The sequence below is a fragment of the Plecotus auritus genome (genome assembly GCF_963455305.1).
Source record: "Plecotus auritus genome assembly, chromosome: 7".
Classification (NCBI taxonomy): Eukaryota; Metazoa; Chordata; class Mammalia; order Chiroptera; family Vespertilionidae; genus Plecotus; species Plecotus auritus.
In genome coordinates this window covers 96,222,708-96,237,396 of record NC_137774.1, presented here as the reverse complement: position 1 = coordinate 96,237,396, position 14,689 = coordinate 96,222,708, and the positions used below count along the sequence as shown (strand labels likewise).

Genomic DNA, 14,689 nt, shown 5'->3' with positions numbered 1-14,689 from the left:
AAATACATTTGTTGAAATAATGAAACCAATAGAGGAAAAAAGGGAAAGGCATTAATTTAAAGAAATTACCAAGTACTTGGAAGTTATGCTAGCCCAGGGGTGGGCAAACTTTTTGACTCGAGGGCCACAATGGGTTCTTAAACTGGACCGGAGGGCCGGAACAAAAGCATGGATGGAGTGTTTGTGTGAACTAATATAAATTCAAAGTAAATGAGTGGAGGGGAGAGCAAGAGAACCGGATAGAACAGCCGGATCCGGCCCGCGGGCCATAGTTTGCCCAAGGCTGTGCTAGACGGTATTCATTTTTCACTTGCCAGTTGTTGACTGGACACCTTGCTGGTCCTTTACAGAATATAAATGAGCTGCATCATCCATATTAAATGTTGCCTGGAGATTCCTTCAATGAATATAAGCCCCTTCTGTCTTCTCTGCTTTATTCACTTGGAGAACTCTAACAGGATTACTGGTTTTCTGAGAAAACCATACTTTCCAAATGGAAGAAAGTAAATACAGGCATAAAACTGAAGAAATTACATTGCATCCTGAACTCATGATTCTAAATTGAAAGTATCAAATCAGTATGACTCAGATTTTATCCAGAAATGACACATTTCTTAGCTTTGTTCACAAAAGTTACCTGTAACAAATGATCAAGCTAGTAGCAGGGAGCACCCCCAGTGCCCACATTGTGTATTTCTATTAAAGGGAGCCTTGGTTGCAGATCTGGGCAGGAAATGCACTAGAGGAGTCGACATCATTCACATCGGAAAGTAAAGAAGGTGACAAAAACTACTAATTTCACGTCATAAGGACCCAGCTTGAAGAAACTAATACTGACTGAAGTTTTTTTAGTTTGAACAGCAATACTACTACTACTAATAACTGATTTGGATGAGAACATCTAAAATCCATGAGATCACAGATATAACAAAAAATCCTATTTTTCACCTTTGAAGAATGCTATGAAATTGAATGTTGAATAAAGCTTTCATAAATGAAAGTTTCTTTGAACTCAATGTAACCAATAAATTAATAAATGATTTTTTCTTTATATAATTTACATAAGTGAAGAAGGAAAGAGAATTAGAAGATTCCAACTTTGTAAACCCTTTACTCAGTAGGAGTACCTGTGAAATATTGTTTCCAAACAAATTGAATCTGAAATGTATCATGCCTGCAGCTTCAGGAATCATTTTGTAGAATATGCATGCAGGGGAGCAAGGGATTTATTAAATGACTAGAGGCCCAGCACATGAAATTTGTGCACGGGTAGGTTCCCTAGGCCTGGCCTGTGATCAGTGCTGATCTTCCCCAGCAGCCAGCAGACAGCCCTGCCTGCCACAGCCACCCCCCCTCCCCATTCCCTGTCGGGCGATCGGAGCCTGCTGGCCAGGGAGAAGGACGGAGAGGTTGGCCATTCCTGCCCGCTTGCCGGCCCCGCCCCCCACCACTGGTGGGGCCGATTGGAGCCCCACTTGCTCGCACCCGCCTTGGCCTAGTGCTGCCAGTGTCCGCTGCCACCTACCCCCAGTTCCCAGTTCCTGATTGGGTGATCAGAGCCTGCTGGCTGAGGGGAGGGACTGAGAGATTGGCCGTTCCTGCCCACTTGCTGGCCCTGCCCACTGCCGTCGGTCACCCTCTGTGTGTGGGGTGACCAGCAGGGCGATCAGGGCCCTGCTTGCTTGCACCTGCCTTGGCGTGGTGCAGCCCACATCTGCCACCACCCACCCAGTTCCCTGTTCCACCATTGGGCGATCGGAGCCTGCTGGCCAGGGGAGGGACCGAGAGGGCTGGGAGCAACTCATGCGTTGAGCGTCTGCCCCCTGGTAGTCAGTGGGTGTCATAGCGACCGCCGTCCAGTCTATTTGCATATTACGCATATATATATATATATATATATATATATATATATATATATATATAGACACTATAGGACAATAACAGCAAATTCCACACTGGCAATCTCCCTGGAACAAGAAATTTTAATTCAAAATTTTCCAAGGAGCAAAAGAGATAGGGAGTTACGATTGAGAACAAACTTTAAGAGTGTGACTTTGTTGTTCTTAACAATAAACCATTTTGTTTTAGTAGGGTAGGACCAAAGTGCTGGATTGGATCTCTTCTAGCTCGGCCACTGAGGGCTTAAGTTGAACTGCTTCCTTATTGAAAGGTCTGCACAGAAAGGAGAGTAATAGAACCAGAACTGTGCAGAGGATCAAGGTGCCAAAGGCTTAGATAGGAGAAATGGAGGGATTCTATGGGAATAATGATGTCTAGAGACCCCTAACAGGATTTATTTTGATTTACTGAGACCCATCTTAATTTCCTATGAACTTAAAGTTGTTAGTAAGGGAATTAATAGAGAAATATTTAAAATTTTGCTTAAAGGTTGCAGTTGTTCTGTTTAGTAATTTCAAATTGAAGAGTTCCTTTTTAAACTTGTGTAGTTATCTTATTAATAGAACTATTGAGGTAGTACTTGATAGTTTATTTTTATTTATCTTGATTCTTAAGTTATGACATTTACCTATATTTTATATTGAATAATATTTTATTCTTGTTTTGTAAGGTATGTGTTTCCAGTCCTGTGAAAGTATGTGAAATGTGTACTTTTCCTAATGTTATGTGCTTTTTGCCACAGGAGAGATTTAATATTACTAAGTAACCTTAAATTGGCTTTATCAACATCCCGTAGAGATTAAACAGATACCAATCTAGAAAAATGTAGGTTGATTTCCCAGACAGAAAGTGCTAGGAACATTTTTTTTTCCTTGTATCGGCAGCGAAAGTCATTTTTTAAAAAAGGAACTGTTTGTAAACATGTAATAATGTTCAATTATGAAGCCTAGGATAAAAATAATATGGAAACATTCAGTGTTTCTGGGAAAAAAAAAAGAAGTCAAAACTTAGAAAATAAAAGAGGCTTAAAGATTTCAGGCTTGATTAGATTTTAGTGATGATTTTTCAGGGGTACTGCTTAAAGTTACTGGCAGCAGATTAATGAATCATCTCCTCAGTTCTCTGTCTCCACAGAGTAAGAATAGTATCACACCTTACCTTCATCGCTGGCACAGTCCTGCCTTAACAGACAGTTTATGTTCTACAGATTATTGCAGCCGGCTGGAAGCCCAGAGATCTTTCCTGTTCTGCAGATCTTGTCAGTCTTCTTAAGAGTTTGGATTTGACAGAATTTACTTGGGCTATGGGCAACAGGTTCTGTGACGTAGGTGGTCCTGGCCAGCAGCCACCTTCACTCAGGCCAGCATTTCCTAGATTCACAGACCAGAGGTCTCCCGTCCTTAGTCTGTGATATGGACTCACTCACTTATGAAGTAGGGGACAACCACAGCTTTTTATAAGATGGAAGTGTAAATTATGGTATTTTCATTCCCTTAAAGGTGTCATTTGAAGAGTAGTCTTAGCTTTTTGTTATTGTTGTTAATCCACAACTGAGGGTATTTTTTCATTGATTTTTTAGAGAGAGTGGAAGGGGGTGGGGAGAGAGAGATACATCATTGTGAGAGAGACATCGATTTGGTTGCCTCCCGCATGCACCCTGACTAAGGCCGGGATCGAGCCTGTGACGAGGTACATGCCCTTGATGGCAATTGAACCTGTGACCCTTCAGTCCTTGGACTTTATCCACTGAGCCAAAGTGGCTAGGGCGAGCAGTCATAGTTTTGATTACATCTAATTTATCACTTCTTATTTCTTTGTTGGATTACACTTTTGGTATGGTATATAAGAAATCCTGCCTCATCAAAGGTCCCAAAGATTTTCTTCTAGAAGTTTTATAACTTTAGGTTTTCAGGTATATCTCTCATCATTTTTAGTTAATGTTTGTATATGGTACAAAATAGGAATCAAGCCCATCAAGAGTCATGTGGATATCCAGTTACTCTAGCACAATTTGTTAAAAGATTATCTCTTTTCTATTTCATTGCTTTAGCACTTTCGTAAAAAGTTAATCAACCCTAGTTATCCAAAGCCATCTATAGATTGAATGCAATTCCTATCAAAATTTTAATGACATTTTTCACAGAAATAGAAAAATGTATGGTAAAATTAATATGGAACCACAAAAGACCCCAAATAGTCAAAGCAATCTTGAGAAAGAACAAAGCTAGGTATTAGGAAAATTGGATATTCACAGGTGAAAGAATTAAAATGGACCCTTTTCTTAAACCACTCATAAAAATTAGCTCAACGAGTATTAAGGGCTTAAATGTAAGCCCTGAAACTGTAAAATTCCCAGAAAACACAAGGAAAAAGCTCCTTGCCATTGGTATTGACAGTGAAAAAAAATTTTTTTTTTGTATATGACATCAAAAGCACAAGAACAAAAAAGCATCAATGTGTTTCTTTCACATTGGATATTTCTGTCTTTCCCTCTCTCTTCCACTCTCTCTAAAGATCAATGGAAAAATATCCTCGGGTGAGGATTAAAGAAAAAACAAAAAACACACACACATACACACACACACACACACAAAGCAAAAATTAACAAATGGGACCACATCAAACTAAAAAGCTTTGGCGCAGCAAAAGAAACAACAAAATGAAAAGACAACTAAAAAATGGGAAAAAATAATTGCACATCACTTATCTGATAAAGGGCTAATATCCAAAATAGATAAGAGGCTCATATAACTCAATACCAAAAAAATAACCAATCTGATTAAAAAGTGGGCAGAATACTTGAATAGACATTTTCCAAAGAAGATAGCAAGTTAATGAAAATGTGTTCAACATGACTAATCATCAGAGGGATGCAAATCAAAACCTAACAATGAGTTAGAGTGGCAATTATAAACAAGACTAGATAATAAAAGCTGGTGAAGATGTGGGGAAAACAGAACCCTTCTGCATTGTTGGGAATGTAAATTGGTACAGCCACAATGGAAAACAGTATGGAGGTACCTCAAAAAAATAGAACTACCATATGATCCATCAATCCCACTTCTGGGTATTTATTAGAAGGAAATAAAATTATTATTTGGTAGAGATGTTTGCACCTCTATATTCATTGCAGCATTATTCATAATAGGCAAGACATGGAAACAACCTAAGTGTTCATGGGTGGATGGATGAAGAAAATGTGATATATGTACACTCACACACACACGAGAACTACTATTCAGCCATGAAAAAGATTTTGCCATTTGCAACAGCATGGATGAAACTGGAGGGTATTATGCTAAGTGAAATAAGTCAGAGAAAGACAAATACTGTATAATCTCACTTATATGTAGAATCCAAAAAAGCTGAACTCACAGAAACAGAGTAGAAAAGTGGTTACCAGGGTCTGTGGGGTGAGAGAAATGATAAGATGTTGGTCAAAGTGTTCAGACTTCCATTTATAAGAAGAATAAATTCTGGGAATCTAATAGGAAGTATAGAGACTATAGTAAACAATACTGTTGTATACTTGAAAGTTGTTATGAGTAAATCTTAAATGTTCTTTTAACAATAATAAAAAATGGTAATTGTGTGAAGTGAAGAATATGTTAACTAACCTTATTTTGGTAAACATTTTGTAATGTATATGCATATCAAATCATCACATTGTACATCTTAAACAATGTTATATGTCAATTATATATTATTAAAGCTGGGGGAGATTAATTGACCCTACATGCGTGATTCTATTTCTGAAATCTATGCTGGTCCATTATCTATAGATATATCCTCAATCCAGTATCATGCTATCGTGGTACTGTAGCTTTATAGTAATTCTTGAGACGGTTGCGTGAGTCTTCCAACTGTGTTATTTTTCCAAAATTGTTTTGGCTGTTCTACCTTTTCATTAAAAATTTTAGAATTACCTTGCCAATTTCTGTGAAATATCCTGGTGGAATTTTTATGGGAATTGTGTCGAATCTGGAGAGAATAAACATTTTAACTATGTCTTTACTCCATAATCATGGTGTCTCTATTTAGTTCTTCTTTGGGTTTAAGTTGTCAGTTCACAGATCTTGCAATTATTTTTTAGATTTAGACTTAAGTATTTCCTGTCTTTGAGTACTATTGTAGGTAGGTTACTTTTTAAAATTTCATTTTCTAATTGTTCATTGCTAGCACATGGGAAAATGGTGGATTTTTATATATTTACCTTGTAACATGTCTGTATTAGGATTCTTCAGAGAAACAGAACCAACAGGGTGTGTGTGTGTGTGTGTGTGTGTGTGTGTGTATGTGTGTGTGTGTAGATTTATTTGAGGAAGTAATTCCCATGATTATAGAGGCTGGGAAGTCCAAAACCTGCAGAGTGGGTTTGCAGTCTGTAGGCCCAGAGAAGAGCTGATGGTGTAGTTCCAAGTCTGAAGATTATCTGCTGCAGAATTTCTTCTTCCTTGGGGAATGTCTGTCTTTGTACTATTCAGGCCTTCAGCTGATTATAGAGGAGGACAATTTTTTTCATCTTTATTGTTGAAAGTATTACAGATGTATTACAGATGTCCTCCCCCCCCCCCCCACCCCCATTGAATCCTTCTAGCTGCACTCATCCTCCCCTCCCCCGCCCCGCCCCTCACTGGAGGAGGACATTTAAAATACTAACTTTAGTACTGTTCTTTTTTCTCCTTTTCTTTAGGAGGAGCATATTATTTAATATCTAGAAGTCTAGGGCCAGAATTTGGTGGTGCAATTGGCCTGATATTCGCTTTTGCCAATGCTGTTGCAGTTGCTATGTATGTGGTTGGATTTGCAGAAACTGTGGTGGAGTTGCTTAAGGTAATTCACCTTTCTTCTAGTCATTTGTTTCCCAAATCTTTATTGAGGGCTTATGTGCCACTCTCCATATTAGATGCTAGGAATGCAGTGATGAACACAAAACTCATCCTTCAAGAAGTTCAGTGTGTGAGGTAGACAAAGAGAAAAATCATTATAGAATGTCAGAAATGGGTTACTGTAGAGACCTTGGCAACACAAAGGAGGATCACTTGACTTACCATCCAGAAATGGGGGTGGCAGAGGAGTGTCAAGGAAGGGAATCTAGGCTTCAGCAGGCAGATAGGAGAGGGGGCATGTGGAATGGGGGGAACAGTGAAGAAAAGGAAACAGACCTGGAAGGGTGGAGTATGGTGGGTTAAAAAAACACACACTATATTTCTGTATGACTGGAGTACGAAGTGGCAAGAGATTTAAGACTAGAGAAAGGAAAAAGTATCAAGTCAGGAAGGGTCTTGTTTGCTATTAAAATAGAGCTTATCTAGATTGGACTGGGGGACCATGACATGATCAGATTATCATGACGTGACCTAAAGAAATACCTGATCATGGGGTAGAGATTGGATTGAGTGATCACAAAGGGACATTGAGACCATTTAAAAGGTTGTTGTAGTTACCCTGGGAGAAGAGATGTGGCTTATATTAAAACAATGATGAGTGGGGCTTGGGGAGGTGTAGGTGAATTTGACAGATTTAAATAATGTTGAATAAGTCAATTGATGATTAATGGGATGAAGGAGATTAAAGAGAAAGAAGGATTTCAAGTTTATACATAAATTTCTGAGTTGGGGATTTAGATAGAATGTAATACCATTCAGTTGAGATAGAGAACATAGGACAATTTAGTTTTAGGTGTCTAATTTGAGGAACCAGAGGTGTATCTAAGTAAAGCTGGCCAGAAAGTAGTTGATATACTGCTCTGAAGTTTAAAAGAGAACTTGTTTGGAAAGAGTCATTAGGATTTATCGATTTAAAGCAGTAGAAGAGAAATAGGATTCAATATTGTTAAATGATAGGAACCTCAGCTGACATAGTTGTTCATGTCAGGCTGTTGTAACTCTTTTTCTGCAGTAGTATGTGGTACATTATGACATGTAAAATCTGAAAACACTGACATTTACATTGGCATTGCCCTATGGCTGTAAGTAAGCAAGCAATATAATCAATAAGAGTTCATGTTCTTTCATTGTTTAATTTAGTATACTAATTTCATTGATACTCAACCACAAATACTATTTTGCTTATAGAATAGGGACAGTGTGTTTTGGACTACTGCATGAAAGTATATTCACCACCTTTTATGCACACTAAAAGACTAAAGCATGACTTCACTAATCAAAATGAATGCAAAATATTTCTGCTATGTAACTTAAGTACATTCTATTAGAACTAGTTATATGATTTTTATTTACTTGTCAGCAATTCCCTTTTTGACATACCACATCTGATTAAATATAGCATTATTAATTTGATCATATTATTGATGTCATCATATACTTGAATGACACATCAATAGTAAATATTTTTTTCATTGGATTCCTATTCATTTGTTAAATAGGCATTTATTCATCTTCTACATGTAAGGCACTGTGATATCTTTAAAATGTTTCAAAATAAAGACTATCTAAAAACTAATACTGCTTGCCGAAACAGTTTGGCTCAGTGGATGGAGCGTCGGCCTGCGGACTGAAGGGTCCCAGGTTCGATTCTGGTCAAGGGCACGTACCTTGGTTGCGGGCACATCCCCAGTAGGAGGTGTGTAGGAGGCAGCTGATCGATGTTTCTCTCTCATCGATGTTTCTAGCTCTCTGTCCCTCTCTCTTCCTCGCTGTAAAATATCAATAAAATATATTTAAAAAATAAAAACAACTAATACTGCTTATTTATAATTTTCTTTTTCTAGGAACATTCTATTCTTATGATAGATGAACTCAATGATATCCGAATTATCGGAGCCATTACTGTGGTGATCCTTTTAGGTATCTCAGTAGCTGGAATGGAATGGGAAGCAAAAGTAAGTAATGATATTACTGGAATATCAGTAAATATTTAATATATGAACTTTTATAGCTTTTATTTTAAGAATGCGATAAAATGTGGTAACATTTTTAGATTTTAAAAGTTCCTAAGTGGCCTTTTTCAGGGAAATTTATGTATAGGGTTATTTTCTAATTGACAAGACGGGATATTTGAAGATAGCCATTAGTCTAGGATCTAGTTAAATACAGTATTTTAAAAATGTTTTACTTCCTACCTCCCCTCCAGCCCCTATTCTATGACTTACATTATATAGAGATGCTCAGGTGAGTTAGGTAGCCCAAATTAAACTGCTGGCTTTGTAATTTATTTAAAAGTTCAATTTCAAAAATAAACATAGGGGCAGTAAACTTCAAATTAGTGCCATTAGGGGTTAGAGAATCTAATCTTGCTCCTAGCTTTTGAAATGTCAGAAATCATGACTACCCAAACAGGTACCATTGTTTCGGGGGAAAATTGCTGAATTCACATATTAATATATAGGCAGAGCACCCAAATACATATATTTCTGTATCTTAGAGGGAATATGCCATAGTATAGCTCTTGTTTCCTGAATAATGCATATCTACAAAAATGCTACTGAGCAACTCAAAGTCACTTCAGGTTTCTTTGTGTTTATAGATTGTATAAAATCACATATTTGTATTGTATGTGAGCTATGATAATATTTATCAGATCAAAAATTAGCAAAGTCTGAAAGAATAATTTTTCCCTGGTAGGTAAGTCATTACTATAAAATAAAATCATTTACTTATAGATTTAACAAATTGACTTTACTAAAAAGAATTTCATACAACAATATAAGTGGTCCTTATTCCCACAGATGACACAGTTTTTCATGAGTATCTGCCCAGTTTTATTGGGAGGTTAAGAGAGGAGGAGGAGAGGTGGGGTGGGCAAAATGGGTGAAGGGGCTCAAAAGGTACAGATTTGCAGTAAAAAATAAATAAGTCATAAATGTAATGTTCAGCCATGATGACAGTAGTTAATAACACTGTATTGTATACTTGACAGTTGTTAAAAAGAGTATATCTTAAAAGGTCTCATCACCGAAAAAAATTTATATAGTGATGGAACTTCTTTTTTTTTTTTTTTTTTTAAATATTTTATTGATTTTTTACAGAGAGGAAGGGAGAGGGATAGAGAGTTAGAAACATCGATGAGAGAGAAACATCGATCAGCTGCCTCCTGCACACCCCCTACTGGAGATGTGCCCGCAACCAAGGTACATGCCCTTGACTGGAATCGAACCTGGGGCCTTTCAGTCCCCAGACCGATGCTCTATCCACTGAGCTAAACCAGTCAGGGCGTGATGGAACTTCTTATAGTGATCATTTTGCAATATATAAAAATATCAGATCATTATGTTATACACCTGAAACTAATATATTGTTATATATCTGTTATGTATCTGTTATATCCAATAAAACAAAACAAAAAAAGTGAAAGAGCAGAGATGGTAGTTTGCATGGATTATTTCTTTCTTCCAGTCCCACTGCTACTGAATTCCCCTCCCGGGTGTTGTCTTCATTTTATACTTTCCCTTATTTTCATATAGCTGTCACACATTCAACATTGTGTTTGGACTTGGTATAAAACCTGGGTTTTTAGCCAATATATTGTACTGTATGGTGGAGGGGACAGGAAATAATGATCCACAGAACGAAAAGCCTACGGTGTTTTGGTATTTATAGTGTTTTATGATTTGTGGGAAAGCATGTGCATCATTAATTCATTTCAAAATGTATGGCATCATTCTACTTTTGCCATCATTTTTTTTTTTATGGAGTGCCTACCCTGTGCTTGGCACTGTTTGATGCTCCAAGGAAACAAGACAGAAATCCTTTTCCCCATGGAAGTTGTATTCTAGTGGAACTGAATGAACAACATAAGAGATTTTATTTTTATTTTTAATGTTTAAAATTTCAGGCTCAGATTGTTCTTTTGGTGATTCTCCTACTTGCTATTGCTGATTTCGTCATAGGAACATTTATCCCATTGGAGAGCAAGAAACCCAAAGGTTTCTTTGGTTATAAATGTAAGTAAAAAAGCTAGAATATTTTTAAAGGTGTATATTATACCATTCTATTAGTAAATAAATTTAGTACATTTTAGATATTTGTAATGTAATTGAGTTTGGTATAGTGACTTGCAATTCAATTTAGTTTTGTATACTTTATGATGTTACAATTGGAGTTAAAAATCATTTTTATTTGTATCTTTCCTTTTCATTATTAGCAACAAAAGGTAATAGAATGTAAAAAAAAATCAATGCTACTGAAAAAAGGTGCTTTAGTTCTCTACTAATTTTAGGAATTTGTAAGTGAAAGGTAACTTTTGTTCTGATGTTGACTTTTTCATTTAGCACAACAGTCTAAAAATGTCTGAGACTGAAAGTAACTAGAAATATTAGTTTCTGTGTAATTGCAGTTTTTAAGTTTTTCTACAGTTTGCATTATTATTTTTAAATATATTTTTATTGATTTCAGAGAGGAAGAGAGTGGGGGAGAGAGATAGAAACCAAATGATGAGAGAGAATCATTGATCAGCTGCCTCCTGCATGCCCCACACTGGGGATCAAGCCCGCAATCAGGGCATGTGCCCTAATCCAGAATCAAACTGTGACCTCCTGGTTCATAGGTCAATGCTCAACCACTGAGCCACACTGTCTGGGCTGCATTATTAAATGTGTGAGAATTTTCCAATTTTTGTCTCCTATAACCCTTTTCATTCCACATCTAATTGTCACTACTGGTGAAATTTACTTGTTGTTATTTCCTAAAGGGTCTATCTGTATCTCCCAGCCCCCACCCTTCCTCCCTTCCTCCAGTCCCTATCTTCTCCCCACTTAAATGAGCAATTCTGAACCTATCTGCACAAAATAAAATAAAAGTGGGAAAGAATAGTTGCAATAGCATCAGAGAGGCTTATTACTTAAGGTGACAGGTCTGTCTGTCTGCAGTTGACAAAGCCCTAGAGGAAAAGGCCAGGTTCTCCTGAATCTTATTGCTGACTGGTAACATATAGTCCTTGGATCATCCTATCTAATAAAGAGGGGAATATGCTAATTGATCATCATGCCCTCACAAAGATGGCAGCACCCACAGCCAATAAGGAGGGAATATGCTAATTGCTACGCCCTCAAAGATGGCGACGCCTAGTCCCCTCAGCCCCTCCAGGGTGGCAGGCGCGGGGCATGGCCAGGCCTGCCTGCCTCCAGAGTCCCCCAGTCCCCTCAGCCCCCCAGCTGCCCAGGGCCAGCCCAAGGTGCAGGCAAGCCTTGGATGGCGGCTGCCCAGCCACCCAGGGCACCCGAGGCTTGCACTGTGGGCAGTGGCAGCAGCAGAGGTGTGATGGGGGCGTCGCCTCCTGCCCCTGAGGGCTCTGGGACTGTGAGAGGGGGCAGGCCGGGCTGAGGGACCCCCTCCTCCATTGCATGTATTTTCATGCACCAGGCCTCCAGTATGTGAATAAAACTGGTTTGGTCTATATCAGACTCTGGCTTAGTTGGCTGGGCCTTTTTCTGATATGAATTGTTTCAAGGTACTTATCTTAACCAAGGACCTTGCCTATTATTTGTGCCTACTAGTCCTGGCTTGATGGTGTGATTTTTGTTGATTACTAGTGCTCTTGCCACCTTCTAAACTGGGCTTTAAATTCCTCATTTCCTGGGTTGGGGGAAGAGGTGTCTACTAAGCATTCCAGGAGTAAAGGTTTGTAACATTAGTTAGGTAGGGTAATTTTCTGTACTTTATGTTCTCATAAATTATCTAATTATGAATTATTTTTACTTGTTTTTTATATTATACATGTTTCTGAACATTAGTTTTTGTCACTTTTATTTCTAAAGGAAGTATTAAAAGTTATAGTGAATGATCACCTAAAATATTCCTAATAATGAATATATTTCTGTTTATGACTTTAATTGCCTTAAATATATTTGCTGGGCCACATTTTTCATTTCCTTTTTTTTTCCAGAAATTTGACCACTTATAAAAGTATCACATAGTTAGCTAGAATAAATAATAATTTATATTATGTTTAAAAAGCACATCTGGGCCTATTTCAGTCTGAGATAAATAAATCTAAATATACTTTGGAATGTGACTTTTCTTTTTTGGTAGTTGATACTGCTTGGTTCTCCTCTTATTATACTAAGGTGGTGTTGGCAGTAAACAGGTTATATTGATAAACTTGTTAGTTCAAATGACTACCTAATAGGGGGATTCATTTATCCTCTTTTTTCTTTCTGACAGAAGTATCTCTCCAGTGCCTCTGCTCTATTCTGGATCCTATTTTACTTTCTCAAAGGCATTTATCCTTTCATAATTGACTCTCACTTCCTTGTATCAAAACTCTCACCTCTATATAAGCTTATGAACTTGCTCTAGTAATTCTCATCCTTGAAATGCTATGGCTTGTCTTTTATTCTTCTCCAGTTACCACCTCATTTCCCAGTTCCCATACCTTCTCACTTATTTCTTATTCCAGAATAATGTCAAACTTACAGAGAACTTGGAAAATTGATACAATAAATTCTTTATATCCTTCACCTAGATTCACTAATGATGAATGGTTTTATATTCTGTCTTTTTGCCACATTTGTTTTATTATTTCATATATATCTACTTATTATTACTATGATTGCTGAAACTTTTAAGAGAAGTTGCAGAAATCATGACTTACCTCTAAACATTGTACTTAAGCATGTATCTTCTAAGGAACAGGACAGTTCAAGAAGTTTAACTTTGGCACAATGCTAATATCTAATATATGGTTTGTATACAAAATTTTCCAATTCTTTCTATAAAAATCTTTATAGTAGCTTTTTTTTACTGTTCCACAATCCAATTCTCTAAAAAAAATTTTTTTTTGCTAATCCTTACCCAAGGTTGTTTTTTCCACTGATTTTCAGAGAGAGTGGGAGGGATGGGGAGGAAAAGGGAGGAAAGGAGGTGGAGAGAGAGAAACATAGACGTGAGAGAGACACATTGATTGGTTGTCTCCTGCACGTGCCCCTCCCTGGGCTGGGATGCAACCTACACCCAAGTATGTGCCCTTGACCAGAAATCACACCTGAGACCCTTCAGTGTATGGGCCAACACTCTTAACACTGAGCAACACCAGCCAGGACCAGGATCCAATGCATAATCATGTATTGCATTGAGTTGTCATGTCTCCCTTTTTTTTTTAATGGTTCTTTACATAATTTTCAATCTCCTTGAACCTGAAACAGCTCGTTAGCCTTTGTTTTTTGTAATATTGACATTTCGCAAGAATACAGGCCATTTGTTTTGTAGAACTCGCTCCAGTGGGTTCATCTGGTTTATTTCCATAGATTCAGGTTATTTCTTTTTGCCAGGAAAGCACCATGAATGATATGTAGTGCATCACATTAGGAGACACATGGTATCTTTTTTCCCCCATCAGTGATGGTTTTAACTTCGATGACTTAGTCAAAGTGGTATCTGAGAGGTTTCTTTATTGTGAGATTGCCATTTTCTTCTTTTAATTAAGTAATAATATGTTGTAGGATACTTGGAGACTGCATAGCCTACTTCCCATAAGACTTTTACCAAATGTTTTTATTTCCTTCATTAAATCCTTGTCTGATTTAGTCTGTCAAGGTGACGACCACATGGTGCTAGATCCAGTGTGCAGTATTTTATCCTCTGCTTCTCCGCAGCATTACACTTAGTTGTCTCATTCTCCTTGAAATACTTTTCTAGTTTTGTTTGATGTCACACTGTCACTGTGTCTATCACTCCTTTTTACCCCTTCTCCTCTTCCTATTCTCTAAAAGTCAATTGCACAGGTCTGGCCCTGGGCCTTCTAATTGTATTCTTTCCTTTGGTGAGGTCTATTCTCATGGCTGTAAATGCTATTAAGAGACTGACATGTTTTTATTCCTGGATTTCTCTTT

The 14,689-nt window shown here is 37.5% G+C and overlaps 1 protein-coding gene across 2 annotated transcripts in view; it reads left to right on the top strand.

The window, feature by feature from the left end:
- The window catches only part of SLC12A2 (solute carrier family 12 member 2), a 95,068-nt gene that overhangs the window by 30,934 nt on the left and 49,445 nt on the right, over nucleotides 1-14,689 (top strand). For both annotated transcript variants that reach the window (XM_080678421.1, XM_080678422.1), the window contains exons 5-7: nucleotides 6,593-6,732; nucleotides 8,633-8,743; nucleotides 10,696-10,804. In XM_080678421.1, coding sequence (XP_080534547.1) covers nucleotides 6,593-6,732; nucleotides 8,633-8,743; nucleotides 10,696-10,804 — 360 coding nt within the window. The remainder of the gene's footprint in view (nucleotides 1-6,592; nucleotides 6,733-8,632; nucleotides 8,744-10,695; nucleotides 10,805-14,689) is intronic.